The 23,144-nt window shown below is 37.1% G+C and overlaps 1 protein-coding gene across 1 annotated transcript in view; it reads right to left on the bottom strand.

The window, feature by feature from the left end:
• Window positions 1–23,144, bottom strand: part of LOC100722249 (ubiquinol-cytochrome c reductase complex assembly factor 1) — an 89,835-nt gene that overhangs the window by 54,068 nt on the left and 12,623 nt on the right. Inside the window, exons 3-6 of the mRNA XM_003467773.5 lie at window positions 18,698–18,793; window positions 16,924–17,031; window positions 8,177–8,249; window positions 1,424–1,481 (exon numbers count right to left, since the gene is read on the bottom strand). Of these exons, the coding sequence (XP_003467821.1) occupies window positions 1,424–1,481; window positions 8,177–8,249; window positions 16,924–17,031; window positions 18,698–18,793 (335 nt within the window). The remainder of the gene's footprint in view (window positions 1–1,423; window positions 1,482–8,176; window positions 8,250–16,923; window positions 17,032–18,697; window positions 18,794–23,144) is intronic.

Genomic DNA, 23,144 nt, shown 5'->3' with positions numbered 1-23,144 from the left:
CCTTGGGATGTGGTCACAGGGATTATATATTTTATTTTGCCATCCACTCCCTCTACCACTCTGATACTTCTAGCTATATAGGCAATAAAGAGTCTTTCATTCAGGCTCTGAATATTATCTTTGAGCTCCTCTGGGAACAGCTTAGCCTTCTCTCACCCTCCCACCTTTCCAGTAAGTAATTCTCCAGTGCCACCTCTGCAGTACTCAGCTTTTGAAAAAGTAGTTTTCCCTTCATTAGACCCAGCTTCTCTCCCCTCACCCTCTCCTTAGCTCTCACCACAAAGACCAAAAGCACACTGCCTGCCTTCTCAACTGCCTAACAGCCATGGCATGTTTCAAAGAGCTAAGAGGTGGAACTAAGAAGTCTGTTGCCTTGCTCTGTGATCATATTAAGCATCCCTTACATTTAGTATAGAACTTAGCCATCCCTCTTTATAACTGATTATTTTATGAGTCTTATCTCCCCCACTACACAGAGAACTATTCCTAGCTCACAGCCAAGTGTACACTCAAAAAACTACCAGCTTAGGGAAAAAAAAAAAACAAAAAACATAAAATAAACTGCCACCTTAGGCTCCTTCACCAAACTCGGTGACGATGTAAGTTTAGAAGAAACACTTCAGGGTGGTCAAAACCATAAGGTCTTTATATAGTAGTCCTGTGATGCAAGGCTCAGCTGAAAGCTCTCAAACAAGAGTCCTTTTGATAGAATGGTCATTCCCTACGTTCCTCAGATAGTCACTATGGTCAAAGTAGTAAACTCAATTCTCCAGAATTTACTTTCCAGATCTGTCAACTCAAAAAAATACGTTCCCCAGCCCCTACTTCAACGACTCCTATATCCCTCTGACCTTTAATGCTGCATAACAGTAGATGAAAAATTGATTTTTTTTGGCTACTTATTTCACAGCTGAAGAAAAATATACTGTTTAAGGTGTTAAATATTTTTACATGCAGGAAACTGGCATCAATCTAACCTGCACACACATTTTAGAGGTAAGGACGTAAATGTCAGTGCTATAATTTGTTATAGGTTTCTGATGACCAGCAATGAAAATGACCACAGATTCTCACAATTCAAACCACTTTTACGTAAATGTGAACTTTCCTAAAACAGCCAAGGGACAGAACTTTCCATCCAAGCTCAGAGTCTCTGAGAGATACTGATAGCATTGTTCACAGGGTCAGATGTCCTTTGAAAAACCCCCTACAAATATTAGTTTCTTTCTGGGCCTGTGTTTTGACCTTTAATAAAAATGTGCTTCAAGACACCAGTTACTAACATGAAAGGAGCAGTTTTTTATACCTGAACAACTGCCATTTCATATGATCAGCTCTGCAGAAGGCTATACCATAAAAGTCAACAGGACTAAACAAAACAAAATAAAACAAAAACAGTAGTGATTTCACTTAAATTACTTACCAGACGTGAAGTAGGGTTATAAGAAACCATGAATTGAATGTATCTGGCATTTGACACCCTAAAAAATAACAATAAAATATAAATAAGTGAAATTTAGAGGAAGCCTACTGACTATATTTTAAATACTGATAAGAATGTGTCCAACTAAAAAACATGGCAATATCACATTTATTATGCTTTCACAGAGAAGAACAATGGAAACATATAGAAGCCCATGGAATGAAACAAAACTGAACACAGTCAAACAATCAGCCTTCTGGTTTCTATCCTGTCAGCACCTTGCTGTGCGGCCAATCGCTTTTCCCTCTGAATCTCAGTTTCCTCATTATGCATAATGCAGCCTAGACGATTTGCAGGGTTCTAGTTCTAGTTTTTCTAGTCTTCTTTTCCTACTTCTTCCTTTGAGATAATTCAATGTGGTATGGTCAGAGATATGTTGAACAATTTGTTCAAATGAGCTGGAGAAATAAATGGGGCTCCTGTAAGCTGCCACTGAGTAAGAAAGCAGATTATATTAATGAAGACTGCTCACGGTGATGAAATTTTGCAGGGCTTCTTTCTCCTTGGTTTCAGATTCCACAAATCAGGTCTGTGCCTCTTAATTTTCAGAACTCTTAAGAAATGCCTCTGCTTGGATAAGGGAACCCCCACTGAACACATATGGACAAGGAGAAAGTTAGAGCAAAAGGATGATGACAAAACCAAATCCATGGGAAAGTTGGGCTTTTATGGTAAAATTTGTCCTGTGGGGCAACGACTCTAGGAAGAGGTGACATCTTCTGCCTTTCAGCAGTTGGTGAGTTACACAGTTAGTAGGTAATAACAAAGAGGGGTCACTAGGAGATGAAATGTAAGGCAGGACATTGTGAGGCATACTAACAATCACCAATACTAACAGGGAGCTGTAATTCATTGTGGGTTATTTACCTAGACTTTACAATAGGAGTTTCACATGCATTATTTCAATCAATCCTTATAACAAACTGATACAGTATTGATATTATCTCCATTTGACAGGTGAGAAAATTGACTCTTACAAAGATCAAGACTTTTGCTGAAGATCATATAGCCATGAAACAAGATACTTAGTATCACATTCTGATCTGTTTGATTCCAAACACTATCTTCTTAATCACTACCCTAACTACTTCATTAATACTGAGACTGGAAACCAACACTCAGAAGGACTCACAGTACAATGTTAATACATCTTTTCATTTAACCTTCATTTTAACCCTGAGGGAAACAAAACCTTCATTTTAATTTTTTTGCTGTTGGTTTTTTGAGACAGGGTCTCACTATGTAATTCAGGCTGTCCTGAACTATGCAGCCTAGGCTGGCCTCAAACTTGAAGTGATTCTCCAACCTTCTCTTACCTCAGCCTCCCGAGTCCTAGGATTACAGACGTGCACCACTCAAACCTGGTTATAAGCCTCATTTTAGAAATAAGGAAATGCACTCACAAATTCTAGCCAAGTGTTGTGGTGTATGCCTACAATCCCAAGTAACTGAGAAGTAGAGACAAGATGATGGCAAGTTTGAAACCAACCTGGGTAATTTAACAAGATTCTGTCTTAAAGTAAAATAAAAAAGAGGGCTGGGGACATAGCTTAGCACTAGAGCACTTCCTAGCATGCATGAGGAAGGCTGCACCCCTCAATACTGAGCAGAGAGTAGGGGAAAGGGCTAAGTAACCTGTGAGCAGTCACAATATTAATAAGCTAGTGGCAAAGCTTGGGCTGAATCCAGATCTGTTACAAAGTGACAGTAAAGTACTCTAGTGAGCCTACTGGGAGGTGCCCAGCAGCTGTCAAGTGGACTTCTGCTCCAAATCCAGCAGGAGGGAGTGAAGGTTGGCCAGGACAGCCATAGAGCTATTAAGACACACGCCATCTGACAGAGGGCCAACTGCCCTCCACCTAGAACAAGAATAGCCTTGAGAAACTCCAAAACCTGGATCTGAAGTTGGGTCTTTTATTGGATGCTAGAACAAAACATTAAAAAGAAAAGTTTTCTTGGAAGTCTGTCTTTCAATCTGGAAAATGAAATTTGGCTACTTCTAAAGGACAATCTGTTCAACTGCTACCTCTACATCAAAGCTTCTCAGCAGCCTCCAGAAGCCTGTCCAGTTTTCTCAGAGTGGGAATCAGTTCTTGGGCTGGAGAGCACAGACAGACAGACAGGCCAGTAGTTGGCCCTGGGTCACAATTTTCCCTTCGAGGGGTCAGCTCAGGGCTGAGAACGAGAAAAAAGCTGGCATATGCCTGAGTCTCTGTACCATTGGGGTTAAAACAGAAACCCACAGAGTAAAGCTCTAAAAAATAAAAGCCATGAATGTTGACTATAAGCAACATAAAAATATAGCATCTTTAACTCAATGAAATGTGTTTACATCCTTGAGAGTTAAAACCTGTAACAGTCTTTGCCTTGATCATGGCTGATGAGCATATTTTAACACAGGGCTTGGTTGCCTGATTCAAAGCCCTTACTCTACCCTTACTTGCTATGTGACTGAGCACAGTCACTAAGCCTCTCTCAGTGCCTTGGTATTCTTCTCTGTATAAATGGGGAGAACAAGATAATCTGCCTTACATAATTTCTGTGAAGATTCAACAAGATAAGGCCTAGAAAATGTTTAGCAAAATGGCTAGTATTTAATAGGTACTGAACAAGTACTCATAATTGTCTTTCAGTGAATTATTTAAATATTAGGGTTTAAAGGATTTTTTAAAAACTCACTAATTGGCCAGATGTAGCAGTGCACACCTATAATCCAATCCTCAGGAAACTGAGGCAAGAGAATTGCCACAAGTTCAAGACTAGCCTAGGCCACATAATGAATTCCAGGGCAGCTTAAACTACAAAGCAAAACCCTATCTCGAAACAAAAAACAAACAAACAAAACTTTTCTATTTAAGACTGTATCAGTAAAGCAACTGAGGTGAACTTCAACCCACTTGATGCAGAATTTACTTATTAAGGATCTTCTTCTCCAAGGTAAGTAATTAGTTCCTTAGAGGCCAAAAACAAAATAGGCTACCAAATAGTCTGGAATTAAATGCAAGCTCTACTGACTGGCCACCTCTGCTCTAAGCACTCTTCATAGAACTGATCTCCAAAAGAGCTGTCAAGAATCCGTATCACACTCAGCAGCACACTTGTTACCACAGATGAGGGACATCGTCAGCATATAGTAGAAACAGCAGTAGCAATTGACGTTTCTTACCACTCCAAACCCCCGATATGTAGCCCTCTAGATCTAAATCTTGAAACACTTTGGCTCTGAGATGACAGAGTCTATAATTATGGCATTTTATGGGAGACTGTTGAAAAGCTTAGTAGGCCCAATACACTATGCATAAACAACTCACATTCAATCTTCAAGAAATGGCACCAGCTTCAGTTTTGCTGGGGAAGGATGACACTGGACAGCCTCAAAGGCTCTCTATCCTCAGGACTCTAAAAGCCCTACAATATCGAATACCCAAGTGAGCAATGGCCACTTTTAAAGGTGTGGTCTTGGGAAGGAATATACATTTGCTTCTCTTATTCCAAACCTATCTGACCTATTCAATTAGATTCTAAGCCAGAAGAAAATTAGTTTCACTATTTTAATAGGTTTTTAAAATATTTTGCCTCCACACAGTACTTTCCAAATTTTATCCCTTTTTATTCACAAGGCACACTTTGGAACGACTCTGGTTTGATTTTAAAATTTATTCCACCCACAAATGACAAAGATGAACCATAAGGGAACATAATGTAACTGAATATGGGACAGGTCAATTTATTAGGCAATTGTCTATTTCTTAGAATATCTAAAGCATGATAACACTAAAAAATCTACTTCTACCTTAAGGTATATATATATTGAAAGACAAAACTAGGACAAAGTTTACTGAGACACACACTACGTACAAACATCAGTTTATGATACTAATATGACATCTCACAGAGGTAGTTTTCATTTAAACATAATAAAGCACAAAAATACTAAGATAAATTAAAATGTTTACTTCACAGTTATTTTCATTCACACAAGCAGTATGTTTAAATGGGAAAACCCCCGAATTTTAAGCCAGACAACACAGGTGCAAGGCTTGGCTAAGCAATCTTAGGCAAGTGACTTAGCTTCTTTAAGTCTCAACTGTTTCTGAAAACAAAACAAGAATAAACAATACAAGCTCTTTCAGGCATACCCCAAGATTTTAAATTCCTAAATGAAATAAATGTAAAAGCATACTACTGCATATAAATGTGAGTCATTAGTATATAATGAGTACAACTTTCATAAACTTTTAACTTTGTAGTTTGCAAGAGGCTATGAATTAAAACATGACATATTAAATATGTAATAACAGTCTTACAATTTGACACTATAATATTAACCCAAAAACTTTCAATAATCAGGAGCTGGCTAAGACAAGGATAGCTACTAAAAATTCTTTCAAAATAATTATAATAAATGTAAGTAGGGTAAACATTTTATTATGTACAAATAAAAAATTTAAAAGTAATTATAATACATTTCTGAATTATTTGTTGAATCAAATACTAAAAGGATATCTGAGAGTGAACACAAGCACCTTTGATCCCCAGTACTGATTAAAAAAAAATCGTATAAATACACGAGTCCAAAAAGTCACTTAAATATAGCTTTTAATATTAATAATTTCTGAATCATGTACAGAAGTATATTTTCTTCCTGTAGATTAGTTTCTCCTAAAATAAGTAATTGCTAGAGTTTACAAAAACAGAAAAATTTTCTTTCCTGCTTATAAACAATAGAAAATGAGCAATAAGTTAAAATTTCTAATATCAACTTTCCAAAACAGTGAAATGAGCAAAAACACTTGTATTTTATTCTTTCTTTTGTCTTTTGATACTGAGGGTTGAACTCACAACCCTGTACTTGCCAGGCAGGCACCTAAGCCACTGAGCTAAACCCCTGGCTCTGTATTTTATTCTTAAAAACAAAAAGTTATTAAGTAAACTGAATTTCTTTCTTCACTATTAACATAATTATGTGTAAATATTTGTTGTTGGAGAAAAAATTCAGGTGCATATACTCGTTCTATGTTTGTTGCTTTGAGGATACGACTGATACCACAGAAGTATACAGCATCTATTTCCTACTACAAAGTGTTATCATAATTTATGGTAAATACTTAAAATTTATTATAGTAGAAGACATATTACCACTAATCTTCAAAATACTTCCTCTAGCCAGGAATATAGCTCAGCAGCATACGCACCTGCCTGGCAAGCACCAAATCATGAGTTCGATCCCTGGTACCAAAATACTTTGCCTTACTTTGAACACACTGATCCCATCATTCTTGCCTCTCTGTGAAGCAATTCTGGAAGTCCTCTTTCATGAGTGATAAAAAAAATATGGTCAATACTGCTGTTAAGAGCCATGCAACTAAAAGTTAGGCTTATAAAACATTACAGCATATCCTCATTCAACTTACTAACTGGATCTGATACTGTAAGACTTCTGACTCTTCCCCAAAGGCAAAGTGGCCATGAAAGGTTATTGTTTTGAATAGATTTAGTCATCAAGGTACCCACAACAATGCACCTAAAGACATTCAGGAAAGAAGACTTTCAGAACTGCCTTAGAAAGGGAAAGAATGATGGGATATGTGCACTCAAAATGAGGGAAGTATTTTGAGGGTGATTAATGGCAATATGTCTTTTGTCATTATAAAAATTTTTTAAAATTTAAACATTCACTGTATTTTTTCAATCATACCTAATAAACTGTGTCACTGAAAATGGTTTAAATTTTCTCAATAGTTTTACATGTACTTGCTTTAATTCACTTTGTTAATAATTACATCAAAATGAATATTATATTGATAGTTTACTGCTAGTGATGATCTAACCCAACAAAACCTTCTGAAAGGCAATTTATCAATGGGCTACAAATAGTAAAATTACACAAGCCTTTAATCATTGACCCTAATAGAAAGAAGAAAAATCATGAAGCTTATTTCAAGATTAACTAAGCAATTAAGAACCAAAAACAAAGGAGGACTGATTGGCAAAAAGACTAGGTAAAAATGCTAAGTAAAACAGATACATATCCAAGTTCTTTCACATAAAAGATAGATGTGCATAAGGCCAAAGAAAATGTCAAAGTACTACACAAATGTTTTCAAACTTGTTAAAATTGTTGGTTTTCTTTTTTTTTTTAGGGAGGGACTTGCTATGTAGCTCAGACTGGCCTCAAATTCATGGTGATCCCCTTGCCTCCGCCTCTTGAGTGCTATGATTACAGGTGTGTGCCACCACACCAGGCTAAAATGTTTTATTTCTAGATTCCTTTTGTTTTTGTATTAAAGAAGAAAAACATACTTTATATACTTTGTACAGGAAAAACTGTGACTCGTGACTTAAAAAAAAATGTTTAAAGCGAGGTGAGTGGTGCATGCCTACACTTCGTGCCTTCAGAAGACTGAGGGAGGAAAATCTTGAGTTCAAGGCCAGTCTAGACTACACAGGAGACCTTGCTTCAAAAACAAAGCAAGGGGCTGGGGATTTAGCTCAGCGGCATAAGCACCTGCCTTGTAAGCAGGCAGTCGTGAGTTCGATCTCCGGTACCGATAAAAAGGAAAAAAAGACAAAAAAAAAAAAAAAAAAAAACACCCCAAAAACAAAGCAAAAGTAATTTATCTTATTAAAATATTACCATAAAGATGAAAAGTAGATAGTTGTCTTTTTCAAAACTATCAAATAGTAACTTACTTAGAAAGAATTCCTCGAAGTCAGTTTTCTCCACACAGTTAGTGTACATGCGCAAGGCTGCAATCTTAATCTTCTAGACAAAGAAAATAAAAACAAACTCAAGAAATGACCAACTGGATATTCTAGTGTCATTAGATATGAGTTATAGAATCTTACATTTCTCCAACTAGGAGGATCCAAATGTGTTTTTGTCTCTAGGCAATTTAAACTTATATAGGAATTTTTTCTTTTCTTAAAGCTCGTCATTCATTATGGACTTCATGCAATGTTCGCAACTTAGGGCTTTATATGAAAATGTTGAAGTTTTTCCAATATTTAAATAAAATCTGTCTTTAATTACAAATCACTTCACCACATTTGCCCAGCATTATCCATGTTAACTGTGTGTATTCTGAAGTCCCTTTTATTAAATAACTGCCCATACGTCTGTCCAAAACCAAATAAAAACCTTCAAGCCTTTAATCTTTCTTCAGAGGCACTAATTAGTTTTAAAATGTTGTTGCTTTTTAAGGGTGGCATCTTTTTCTAGTCTTTAGTGTTGATAGTTTGTGTTTTAAATATATAATACTGCATATTCAAACAAAGGTTGCTAATGAATATAAAATACAGTAAGAGGAGCAACCTCCTTCTTCACCAGATTAGATAGTGTATTTCCCAAAGTACTAAGAATTGTCTCAGATTTTTGATTGAGTAGCCATTTTACTTTATTCACTTAACAGTATACTTGTCTATTTTACTGTATATAAATTACGCCTTAATAAAAATAAATCTAAAAATAAAAATTAAGTAATAATTAAATTGAAAAACAGCTCAGAGCTACAGGAAGCAGGTATTTCAAGGACTTTCCCCATGTTTCAGTAAGAAGCTGCATGTCACAGTGCACACCTGTAATCCCAGCACTCTGGGAAGCTAAGCAGAAGAACCACAAGTTGGAGTCCAGCCTGGGAACTTAGAAACAGCGGGATCATCTCAGGATAAAAAATTAAAAGATCTAACTCTGTGCAAAGGAGTTTGACTCCCAGTACCACAAAAACAAACCAACCAACAAACAAGATCATTAAGGATGCAGTAAAACACATTAGCACATCAACAAAAGGCTTTTAGAAGTTAGCTTGTTTATTCTCTTAACATGACAAGGAAAATTATAAACTCAAGTATGTATACTAAAAACAAAGATGCACAAATTAAGAATGGCACAGCAATTAAAGAAAAGCAAGGTAGAAATTAACAGAGCTGTTACAAAGATTCACCAATAAAAAATTACACCTAGGAACAGGGATACAGCTCAATGGCACAGTGCCCTCCTGGCAAGTGTGAGGTCATGAGTTCGATCCCAGATACAAAAATAAAAAATAAAAAACTATACCTAATACCATATAACATTCATATTTTCTAGTGTTCAATTAACTGTGTCTCTGATGAACAGAAATATCCATAATAAATTAAGAAAGACATATAACTCTGGTCATAATTAAGATTTGCTCTGCTATCATATCATTAAAGCTTTTGATCTAAAAATCAGATAGGAGTCAGGCATGGTGGTACACACCTGTAATTCCAGCATGCAGGAGGCTGATGTAGGAGGATCACTGCAAATTCAAGGCCTGCCTGGCCAACAAATTGAGTTTAAGGCCAGCCTGAACTGCATAATGAGACCCTGTCTCAAAAAGAGGAAAATAGTAATAATAATAAATAAAAATAAAAATCAGGAAAAAATGAATAGATATATGTAACAAATTGAATTCAGATATATCTATTTGGGAAGTAAGCTAGCATTTAGAAGCCCATTTTTAAACAAAATCCAAAGTAAACATTAGAAAAGAAGAACAAATCAACCTTAAAAGCAAACAGAAATACCATAAATCAATAAACCTGAAAGAGAAGCCGGGGATTTAGCTCAGTGGCACAAGCGCTTGCCTGGCAAGTGCCAGATCATGAGTTCGATCCCCAGGACACCCCAGAAAAACCTGAAAGAAAAATATAGAAAATCAAAGAAGCTAGTTCTTTGAAATATAAATTGCCACGCATGGTGGTGCACATAGTGAGTTTGAAACCAGCCTGTTACATAACCTGTCTCAAAACACAAGGGAAAAAAATCAATACAGTCAAACCCATTGGCCCAAACTCATAGCCCCAACTACTCAGGTGACTGGGGTAGGAGGATCAGAAATTCAAGGCCCAGTCAGCCATGGTAGCACACCTCTGTAATCCTAGCACTGGGAGGCTGAGGCAGGAGGATTACCATGAGTTTGATACCAGCCTGGGCTACATAAGTGAGATCAAGGCCAGCCTACTCGATATATCAGACCCTGTCTCAAACAACAACAAAAGAAGTTCAAGGCCCAGTTTTAAAAAATAAATAAAGACCTCAGTAGTAGAGTGCTTGCCTAGCACAAGGACCTACATTCAATTCTCAGTATCACAAAAACAAAAGAAAAGAATTAGCGAGCCATGGTAGAGCATACCTATAATGTCAGCACTCTGGGAGGCTGAAGCACGGGGAATTGCTGCAAGTTGGAGACCAGCCTGGAATACAAAGTGAGCTCAAGACTAGCCTGAATGGCATAGCAATATCCTTTCTCAAAAAGACAAAAAAAAAAAAAAAAAAAAATCTGAGGGACCAGGGGTATAGCTCAGTGGCACAGTGCCTGCCTGGCAATCGTGGGGTTATGAATTGATCCCAGGTACCAAAAAAAAAAAAAGGAAGAAAGAAAGAAAAAGAGAGAGAACTAGACAGAGATGTTGGGTGTGGGGATAGCTGTGTATAATCCCAGAGAAACTGGGGCAGGAGAATCAACTGCAAATTCAAAACCAACCTGGGTTCCAAAATGAGATGAAGGCCAGTTTAAATTGCATAGTGAGACCCTGTATCAAAAAGTAATGAATCAATCAGAAAGAGAAGGGCAGGGGGATTAGCTCAGCGGCACAAGTGCCTGCTTGATAAGCATAAGGTCCTGAGTTCACTCCCTGGTACCAAAAAAAAAAAAAAAAAAAAAAAAAAAAATCCAAGCGAGGAGATTGTTATATATTCAAAAGATACAAATAGGACAGTAAAATATTATTATCAACAACTTTGGCCAGGGCCAGGGATTTAGCTCAGCAGCATAAGTGCCTGGCTGGCAAGCACAAGATCTCGAATTCGATCCCCAATATCAAAAAAGAAAAAAGAAAAAATACAACTTTGGCCAATGAGGCAGATTCAAAAGACACAAACTACACACTAAGGTAAATAAACAACACAAATAATCCTGTATCAAAGAAACTGCATTTGTGGTTAAAAACTTTCCCACAAAGAAAACTAGAGGTCTAACTGGCATCACTAGAGAACTCTCTCAAACATTTAAAGTCCTGTACTGACACCAAATCTATACAACACTTCCACAAACAAGAATAAAGAACACTTCACACCTCATTCATTGTATGAGGCCAGTGTCCTCTGGATACCAAAACCAAAGTCAATAGAAGTAAAACTTCAAAACTTTAGCCTACATTAAAACAGACACAAAATTTCTTAAAAACATGTAATCAGCTGGGCATAGTGGCACATGCCTGTAATCCCAGCACTCAGGAGGCTGAAGCAGGAGGATCCCCCACAAGTTTGAGGCCAGTGTGGGCTACGCAGTCAGTTCAAGGCCATCATCCTGGACTACATAGCAGGACCCTGTCTCAAAAAGAAAAAAAAAAAAAAAAAAAAAAGTGTGTGTGTGTGTGGGGGGTGTAAATAAACAAATCAACAATGTGTAAAAAGGACAATGTATCATGATCAGGTAGAAGGTACCCAGAAATGTAAAGCTGATTCAACACTGGCAAATCAATCAGTATAATTTACCATATCAATATAAAAAAAGCAGCAGCAGCAGGCACCACCACCAGTTTAACTTTGTTAACATATGCAGTTCAGAAAGCACAGATCCATACATTATCAATCTAATAATATTCTAATATTATTGGCTTAGCACTTTGGCCTTGTAGGTCCCGTTTCTTTTTTTTGGTACCAGAAATTGAACTCAGGAGCTTCTGCTTTGCCAGACAGGTGCTATGCATTGAGCTATATTCCTGGCCCACAGTCAGCCTTATTTCTATTCTTTTTTTTTTAACCTTATTTATTTTTTTGGAAAAAGTGTCTCACTACGCAATGCAGGCTGACCTTCAATTTGCTTATGTAACCCAGGGTAGCCTCCAGCTCAGGGCACTTCTGTCTCAGCTTCTCAACTGCTAGGGTTACAGGTGTGTGCCTCCACACCCAATCTTATTTTCATTCTTTTTTTTTGTCTTTCTAAGGCAGGGTCTTGTTATTAAGGCTGGCTCTGAACTCACACAAATTCTCCTGCCTCAGCTTCCTGAGTGCTGGGATTATGGGTACGTACCAACAATGCCTGGACCTTTATTTCTATTCTTGAGACAAAAAACTTAGGATACCCCTTACCTCTTCACTCTCTTAGGGAAATAACTTACTGAGTACCAAACTCAGATTATGGCACTGGTCTGGCTGCTAACAATACAGAGGTTAAACCAAGTGAACAAAAATTCCTTCCCTCACAAAGCTAAAGGCCCAGTCCAACTACAGACAGACAATTTTAACTGAAATTCCTAATTGCTCATTTCTTGATTTTTTTCCTTAAATCCTGTAGTTGCCTTCAGGTTCCTTTATATAAAGACCTCTAGGCTCACAATTGATTACCATGCCTTTGGAAAGGCTGAATGAAGTTTTTGCTTAAAGAAGAAGCTTTCCCTTCACAACATGTTTATGAAAAATCATTCATTACAAATAATACTGACCTCACCAGACTGGCTGATATATTTATACAGTGCTCATACTGTAGAATTAGAAGCATTTTATAGTTCACTTTTCCAGCAGCAAAGCCAAGCCTTTATACGTAGGTAAGCCATTTTCCTGGACAAATCTCTAAAGCAAGTCCCTGAGGACCATCACACAGGGACTGGAAATAGCAACTGGAAAGAGCCTCTTGAAGAATAATGCATTAATGTAAGTTAAGGAGGTAGGTGGACTAACTTTCTACCCAGCAACACAAGTTGTTCTGGTCCTTAGATCACTTTATGTTTATTTCATTCTAACTTTGGAAGCCTTTATCAGGCTACTTGACTAAAACAGAAGTACCTAGAATAACTAGGAATGAAAATCTGCTCTCCTACTAACTGGTACATTCTGTGTCTTCCTACAAGATGAAAAATGAATGTAGTAAAAGGCTGGCACTAAAGTTGTGTGAGAGTTGGAAGGGGCCTTTTAGTCGCTTGAAGCTTCTATTCTGTACTGGAATTCCTTCTGTGGTATTTCTGACTCATGGTCAATGATCTGGGTTCCTGGCTCAAATAAGATAAATGACCTTGTAAGGCTATCCTACTGGAAGTCAATTCTGGTGAGATCTTTGTTTTACTGAACTTTAGTGTTTTTTTGTAACATTCACTAGACATTATCATGACCACTGGAGTACCTTAAATTAAGTATTTTGCTCTCTTTTTATCTTTTATATTTGCCCCTGAAATACTGAGAAGAGTCATCCTATCTTCTATTTTACAGGCCAACCATCCTTATTTCCTGCAACCATTATTCATTCAAAACAGTTTCTGAAGCTTTTACAAGGTGTAGTGCCTACCTCTGAATATATTCCAGGTTGACAGTGTCCTTCAGAACAGGAATAAAATTTTACCTTAATAATAAAACAAAAACTGTTTACGGTATGTGGCTAAGTCTGATAAGTGCTGTCCTTTCCTTTTGTTTTCTTTTCTTTGGTATTGAGTATTGAATTCATGGCCTTGAGCTTGCCAGGCAGGTGCTTACGCCACTGAGCTAAATCCCTAGCCCTGTCCTTTTCTTACATGATACTGCCATACAAATATGATGAAAAACAGAGCCAGGAATGTACTGTACACAGCTAACCCTCAGGAGCTAACCCGCTCCATTGTGATTTCAAGGCCAGACTGAACGATAAAGGAACACCTCTCAAAAAAACAGCAAACAAAAACAAATACGATGAAAAAGAATTATTTAAGACACCCAAACAGGTAAGGAAAAGTTACACTGAAAATCTTAAGTAAAAAGGAAAGAGAAACTGGGATGAGGGAATGAAAAAAAGAAGGAAGAGAAAAGCAAAAAACAAAAACAAAAATATAGATATATATAAAACACAGTTAAGGTAAGTTATACTACTAATTTCTGTTAGTTCATTGAAAAAAAAAAGTTTGTGCTAATACTGTTATTAAATGCCAGTATCTTGTACTCTGGGTAATGAATTTAGAGATAACAATATATAATGGGTTAACCATTGCTATCCTCCTATTTTTCATTGTTACCTTCTACTATCTTTTTATTTTCTTTTTTACATTTTATTTTCTTTTCCAAATCCATTTTATTTCAACGACCCACCTATTATCTTGTTTTGAAATTTTTTCTTTAGAATTAAAAAAAATTCTAAGTAAGATCCTGCTTTTAAAAAAATGAGAAATAAAAGAATAAAAAAGGGGGGCTGGGGATTTAGCTCAGCGGCATAAGCGCCCGCCTTGTAAGTAGGCAGTCGTGAGTTCAATCCCTGGTGCTGATAAAAAAAAAAAGAGAGAGAGAGAGAAATATATATGAAAACATTAAAGAAAAAGAAAAAAAGGAAAACATTAAGGATAAATATAGAGAAAATACAGTTGATATTACTGACATGGACACACAAACAGGCATTTTATTCCCTAATCAAATACATGTTGAAAACACAAGATAAAGAATTCTGCCAATGCAGTCCAAGAGAAGTGTCAAGCCACAGATATCAACATTGCTGCAAAGGGTTTTCTATTTTTAAATAGAAAGTTATATATTTTATACCAAAAGCATATTAGAATGATATACTTTGATAATTAAAAATGAAATTATAGAAAGTAGAAGATTCTGCCACATACAAAAGATTTTTTTAAATGCAAATATTAGGTCACAAAGAGAACCAAGAAAAATCAGCTAACCTAAGCTAAAAGAGTGAAAACTTTTCTGGATAATTTAGTAATCTTCCAAGCGGCAGCCAATTTTCTCTTTGAAATTATACAAAAACAACAAACAAATCATATGGTAGCAACCAACTAAAGCCCAATCACCAAGACATTAATAAAACAATAAATATTTCTTTTTTCTTTCTGCTTTCACTTCTTTTAATTTCTATTTTTTAAACAAAACACATTTTAAATTTTTAAATCCAAATGTCTTAATCACCTTTTTTTATTATAGAGGAAAAGACTGTCATTAATCATATTACCACATACATCAACAACTTCTTAATTATCAAAGAATTTTAAAAAATAAAAATTTAATGAACATAACTAATGTTTCCTTAATGATTTAGAAGGCACTTCACAACATTAGGGTCTCAAGAATATCATTATTAGGGGCTGGGGATTTAGCTCAGCGGCATAAGTGCCTGCCTTGCAAGCAGGCAGTCGTGAGTTCGATCCCCGGTACCGATAAAAAAGAAAAAGAATATCATTATTTCTTAGGATTTGTGTTTTCTTTATACATTTCAAAGCTCCTCACAAATAAATGCGAGTGGAACCTCTGTTGCCTTTTCACAATTCAGGTCAACGAGAGATTACAGACAGTAGTCTCTACTGTATTTGCTGCAGTGAGACTGGTTAGCAAGAGAAACCACTGTAAGAAGAAACTGAGGGCCAGGGATGTAGCTCTGCGACACAACACCTGCCTAGCAAGTTAAATTCCCAGTACTAACGAAAAAGAAAAAGAAGACAAAGACAAAGACAAAGATAAAGATAAAATGAAGACGAAGACGAGGAGGAAGAGGAAGTGGGGAGGAGGAGGAAGAAGAAGAAAAGGAAGAAGACGACGATGACAAAGAAGAAACCAAAAGTACAGTCCACAATAACCTGAAATTCTAATTTGAATCCACTTATTAAAATAGTACAACCGGAAAAAAAATAAATAAAATAGTCAACTGGCATAACTTGGTTGTTTTGAGAAAAATTATGATATTTTCCAGGAAAGTCTTCCCTACTGCTTCGTGTTGGGTTGCTTTGAGGTATAACTTACAAATAAACTTAAGTTTATCCAATATGCTAGCAACTTGAAATAGTATAAAGGATGCTGAGCTATAATAATAAGACAGAAATAGTAGTAACAGGTAATAAATAGGCTGCAAAGAACCGAACCACTACTGCTTTATTACTTCAATTCATTACAGGTATTACTTAATAAGTCTAACAATAATATGCACCTGATGTAGAGGGGATATTCATTGTTAACATGTTACTACTATGTTAACATGTATGTGCTAGGTGAAGAGTTAACTAGGAGTGGTACAAGTAGCAAATATCTCTGTATAATAAAGTTAGAGTAAGTCACAGGATCAATTTTAATAAAGTTAGTTACCTGTAAAGGTTTAAAGTCACAACAATGACCTAGTGAAAATCAGTAATGAGCTTGGCATGGTGGCATATGCCTGCAGTCCCAGCACTCAGAAAGCTGAGACAGGAGGATTGCTGTGAGTGCAAAGGCAGCCTAATTACATAGTGAGTTCAAAGCCAGCCTGAACTACACTGCCTCAAAAAATAAAAAGTCATTACTAAAAGTGAATTCATTCATTCATCTGAAATTAGCAAATTAGCAAAACCCGTCTCAAAACATATAAAGGGTTAGGGATACAGCTCAGTGCAAAGTCCCGAGTTTGATCTCTACTAGTAAGAAAAGAAAAAGTCTGTGAGAAATAAAAAAAAAAAAAAAGGAAAAATAAGAAAGACTTTACCCATTTACTGTATTTCAAAGGTCCTGTGAATCCCATGGCTTCTATTATCTTCGTGAAGGGACCAACCTTCTCCTCAACTGGCTGTGGGGAATCTTTGGTGGTTGGAAGCTATTTAACCAAAAAGAAGGCAATCAAAATTAATTACAAAAAAAAATTTTAGTAGGAATCCTTTCATCCTTGTGTGAGAGTATTTATAATGTTTAGTTTTTTATTCCTCTAGAATTTTTAATTTTCAAGTTTTTAGGCATCATATCACTAAATGCAAACACATTTGGAATGGTATCTAATACATATTCCCCAAATTACAGAATAAGATATACCTATTTCAGTGACCATGAGCTTCTGAACCAATGTCTATAAAATTGTATACTTCAAGTATCAGAATAAAGGTTCTACTAGAAAGAGTACTCTTGCTGGGCATGATGGGCCACGCCTGTTATCCCAGCAATTAAGAGGCTGAAACAGGAGGATGGCTGAGGGTTCAATGCCAGCCTAGGCTACAAAGTCAATTCAAGGCCATCCTGAACTGCATAGTGGAACCCTGTCTCAAAAAGGGGGAAAAAGAAAGAAAGAAAAAGTAAGTACTCTTAAAAGGAAGTTTTGCTGGGCATGGTGCTACATGCCTGTAATCCCAGTTACTTGAAAGCCTCAGATAAAAGTATTACAAATTCGAGGAGTCCCAGTTCCACAAACAAAAAAATTTTTTAAAGGTTAGGGCTAGGCATGGTAGCACACACTTGTAATTCCAGCACTTCAGAGGCTGAGGCATGAGGCTCCCTGCAAGTTCAAGGTCAGCCTGGACTACAGAGAGACCCTGTCTCAAAAAAACAAACAAACAACTTGGGTTTGATTTCTAGTATTGCAAAAACGCAAAACAAAACAAATCACAAAATAAAAGGATATCTTGATCCCTATTTCCCAAAGAAGAATACACACAATTCTAAGAAGAGGAATGTTTTCTATGGGTAGAAAAGGAAGAGAAAAACACTATCTGAAAGCAGACAAAGGTCATCTAAAGTCACAATCAACCAAAACAAGCATGCAATAAACATTTTAAAACTCATATTCTTTAGTATAGCAAATTTTATTAATGAATATAGAACATATAGTTCTTGCAGTTTGAAAACAAACTAAGGAAACCTGTCTCAATGTTAAGTCTCTCTAAAAGAATAACCAATAAAAACTTCTCAAAAAGTTACTTTTTTTCACTTTTTCAACTTTTTTAGTACATTTTGCAGACATAACAATTACATTTGTCTCAAGGAGTTGGTGTATGTACCTAACACATTTTAATTCTATTTATATCTGCTTCCATTCCCCCCCTCCAGCTGTATTTTCCCTCCACTCCCTCCTCTCTTTTTTCCTCTATTACCTATCTTTTATTTTGCTCTTTACTTACATTTTGGGTTCCTCATCTTTATTTTTAACTTGTACAAAATTCATAGACTTTTGGGCCAGGGATATGACTTAGTGGCACAGTACCTACCTGGCAAGTACAAGGTTGTGAGTTTGATTTCCAGTACCAAAAGAAAAAGAAATCATCAACATTTTTCCTTTATAATGTTTTCCAAAAAAATACACTGAAAGAAACAGATGATATAAGCTCGGAAGACTTACTTATGACCCTCTGTGACCTTGGACAAGTCACTTTGAGACTCTGACCTTCCACATCTGCTTAAAATCCATGCCTCATCTAGCTAACACTTCTGTTGGAATTCAAATAAGAACATCTATCAGAAAGCACTTTATAACAGAAAGCTTTGTTAATTCTCACCTTATTTGTGATGTGATATTTTCTTCTCTGCTGCATGTCTACTCCAGGAATCTGTTCTGACCTTCCACAGCTTAGGGACTGGCTAATCTGGAGCCACTAGAGAATTAAAAAAAAAAAAAAAAATGTTAGCAACAATGAACATTCACTCATTGAATACTGGCAGGACTGCAATACAAAGGCAGAAAAAAGATGCCAATTTTTAAGTTTAAAACCTGCTTCTGTCACCTACAACTTGGAGTGATGAGCAACTTATTGAGCCTCAGTTATAGTGAGGATTAAAGGAGACAACCACGTAAAGGGCCTCTCACAAAACAGGTACTCAAAATAGGTACAACTGTGTAAGTTTCCACCATCACTACTACCATCATCAACATCATTGCTTAGAGTATAACTGCCATTCTATGTTCACACTGCATTTAAAAAAAACTTGGTGCCAGGCATGGTAGCTCACACCTGTAATCCCAGCACTCAGGAGGCCAAGGCAGGAGGATTTTCATGAGTTAAAGGCCAGCCTGGGCTACATAATGAGTTGAAGGCCAGCCTGAAATGCACTGTAAGACCCTGTGTCTAAAGAAACAAAAACAAAAACAAACAAACAAAAAATTATCCTGGCAATACAGAAGCCCCTATTTATAATTCTAATGTGCTGGGTACTATGCTAAGTTCTTTATGTATTTCCTCTTTTGTCTTTTCTCATCTCTCTCTCTCTCTCTCTCTCTCTCTCTCTCTCTCTCTCTCTCTTTCCCTCTCTCTCTCTGGCAATACTAGAGACTGAACCCAGGGCCTCTGCACTGAGGTATATCCCGGCCCTTTTCATAACTTTTAATTTATGACAGGGTCTTGCTAGGTCACTAAATTGCCTGGGCTGGGCTTAAACTTGCTATTTCCCTGCCTTAGCCTCCCAGAGTGCTGGGATTACAGCAGTGCACCTGAAAGGGTTTTGGCCCAGACAGGACACTGTAGCCAGGAAAACCTCAACTGGAACCAGGAAGCTCCTATCTCCCCCGCCCCTAGGAATTTACCTATGGCGCAAAACCTAGGACCAATGGGCTACCCGTGCATCCCTGATGCCCCCTTAGTTTCCACCCCAAACCGAGGCTACTTACATACCCCCAACACCACATGTCCGCTGGAGAGATCGCTGGACTCCAGCAGTGTGGGGTGCCAGTCATCTCTCTCCATGCTCTCAGAATAAATGCCTCTTTTTGTTTTATACTTCTCATCTTTTGGAAATACTTTCATCTTTTGGAAATAATCCTATCATTTGGTGCCGTGCAGCACCACGTGTGGCTACATTATTTTCTTCTTTAATCTTCATCATATCACATTAGATTGATTTTCCTTATTTATTTGTATATTTACTTAATTTGGAGACAGGTTTTCACTATGTAGTCCAGGCTGGCCTCGAACTTGTGGTCATTTTCCTGCCTCAGTCTCCAGCATCCTGGGATTATAGACATATGCCACCATGCCTGGCTAGATTGGTATTTTTCTTCATAATCAAGAACAAAACACACAGTTTTGAAAATAAATTCCTAAAGAGAAACCTACATGCAAGAGATCTTCACTGTGGCATTAATCACAAGAATGAAACCAAAGGAAAAGTTCAATAAGGAGAATCACCTAATGGAGAATCAAATAATCATTGATAGCTTTTTAAATAGATTTTTACTAGACTTTTCAAAAGCCGTTTCAGGGTTGCAGCAAAACAGAGCAGAAAATACAGAATTTCAATATATCCTCTCCCACACACAACGCACAACCTCCCAACTGTCAACATTCTAGTCCACTGTTCACATTACAAATTATTTTCATATGAAACATATCTAAAACATGGGTAAAATTATAACTAAAAACATGAATGTACATGGGTAAGCCAAGAAAGTCTCACACTGAAATGAAGAGTTACTTTGTTACATCATAATTACACATAACAGGCAGACATGATAGTGCACACTTATAATCCCAGCACTCCAGGAAACAGGCTGGGGCAGGCAGATCAGTAATCCAAACCCTGGGTGGGGAACTTAATGACTTAGTAAGACCCTATTGCAAAATTTTAGAAATTTTACAAAGGGCTAGGGATGTAGCTCAATACAAAGCCCCTTAGTTCAATCTCCATTATATCTGTCTGTCTGTCTGTCTGTCTGTCTGTCTGCACATACGTGGCTGGGGATGCTTATAGCTCAGCATAACACTTGCGCTATATGTGAGGCCCTAGACTCAATCTCTGGTACAATGAGAGGAGAGGAGAGGAAAGGAATGGAACTATGGGTAAGTTTAGGAATCTAGTTTCTCAACTCCCGGTGAAGTTCTATTACCTTGACAATAAAAGACAAGGGAGGAAAGAGGAAGAAGGTTAATCTTCCAATTCTGGTTTATTTCAAAAGAGAAGGGACACAAAGAATGAAAATGAAAAAACACAATTCCTACTGTAGAACATAACTATGTATATTTCTTTCCTTAACAAGAGTACTGAAAGATTAGCAGGTTCTTCTGGTCAACCCCAGGGACATTTACACTTTAATTTAAAAGTAACAAGCATGCTTTATAAAACACAAACTAAACAGAAAACACCTCTCATGCCAACATGTATGTCAATGCAATGGTCCATGTAGGACATTGAACACTGAAACTGGTTCAAAGAACACAACCAACTGCAGATTGAGTAGGCTGTGCTTTTAAGCTTGAGTTCTCTTCCCTGAGAATATATGACCTTTCTCGTTTCCCACAGCTCCAGGAGAAATCAATGTATTCCTTCTGTGAATGCTCCATCACCTGCTGTATTTCTGTCCAGTCATTATTCATGACATTCACATTTCATATTATATGGAACTACTAAAGTACCTATGTATCTAGTACCAAAGACACCATCAAGTTTTCCCATACTTTTATGTTTACCCATAACACATACTCTTGTCATTCCCCACCCAAAAGAATGAACCCTTAAAGACTTAAATTTTTATCTACTTAAATTGAAAAGACATCAATAAATAATTCTTCACAAAGAGAAAAAATACCCTGAAATACTCAAGTCACTGTTTCAAAACAGCTTTTCTGACCACCTTATCTAAATAGTTTTTCACCCCCTTATTCTCTACCATAGTCGTAGCCTGTTTATATCTTTTAAAGTGTTTTGTATAACATATAAAATTATATGCTTTATTTATATATTTATTCATTGTTATAGATTAAAAACTGGTGGTCAACTTAACACCAACTGAATTAAATCAGCATGGTGCCGAGTGTAAATGGCCCACATGAGGAAAGCTGCCAGCACAGAAAAGAGACGTGGAGAGGAAGAGCACTGTGGCTTCTCCTAAATGTTGCGGTTTGGACCCACTGGTTCTCCTGGAGGAGCTTGTCATGGCTGGCTTCCCTAATATGAACTCAGCCATTATCACCGGAGAAGTTCGAGACCTTCTCACTCAGGGTGGCTATGGTTCACTTTGGAGCAGCTTTAGTCCTTACTTTGAGCACTCTTCCTGGCTCCAGAGGGGAAGATGTATGCTGTTTAATCTCCAGGCAAAGTTGTCACACTGGCTTCCTGATATGTACTCAACTGTTCTCATTGTCGGAGGAGCTCAGGACTTCATTGTCACTGAGGATGGCTGTGGTACTTTTGGGGGGAACTCTAGTCTTATTTTGAGCATCACTTATTGGTTCTAGTATAGAGCCCTCAGCCTGCTAGCACTCACCTCGCTGGCACAGACTTTCTAGCTTCTACCACTGACCTTTGGGCCTTCCCAGTGCAGATACATAAAACAGACTTGCATAAGTCATTGTTGTGGGCTCTACGCCTCCAGTTGGACTTCTGGGAGGCATGGTCATGGACTCTAGCTCTTCAGCTGGACTTATGCAGGACACTGCTGTGGGATCTAGGCTCGTGGCTGGATTTTCTAGGTCTTTAAGTGTTGTGGACAGATGTCCTGTACTTTCTTGTATTTAACTCTGGGTGACCATCATTATATAATATTACAAATTCTGTGTCCTGTATGTAATTGTTCTCCTAGCAACCCCTGACTACAATAGTCATTTTCTATCATCAGTCCTAAAACACACAGGATAAGAACTAGGTATACTACCAGAATCAAGTACAGCTACACATATGAAACTCAAATATTTAATGAATGAACAAATGCTACCACCTGTGTAACCTTTTTTTTTTTTTTTAATTTTAAAAATAGTAAAATACGACAAAGCAAGACAGAACAAAGCCAGTCAAGACAATGCAGCAAAACTGGTACAGAACTTCAGAGCAGGACACTGGGAAAACAATAGTAGCTACCATAGTTTATCTTGTTATCTTCACAATAGTTGTGCATTTCATCAGGTAGAGCAAAATCAAACCAAAAACAAAACACAATAAAACCAGTCAAAACAGAATATTGAATAAAGCAAAACAATCAGAACAAAACAAAACAGTATTGGACTCCAAAGACACGAC

The sequence above is a fragment of the Cavia porcellus genome, unplaced genomic scaffold (assembly GCF_034190915.1).
Source record: "Cavia porcellus strain 051 isolate PalLab524CR breed Dunkin Hartley unplaced genomic scaffold, mCavPor4.1 scaffold_5, whole genome shotgun sequence".
Lineage (NCBI taxonomy): Eukaryota > Metazoa > Chordata > Mammalia > Rodentia > Caviidae > Cavia > Cavia porcellus.
This window is presented reverse-complemented; position numbering and strand designations above follow the sequence as displayed.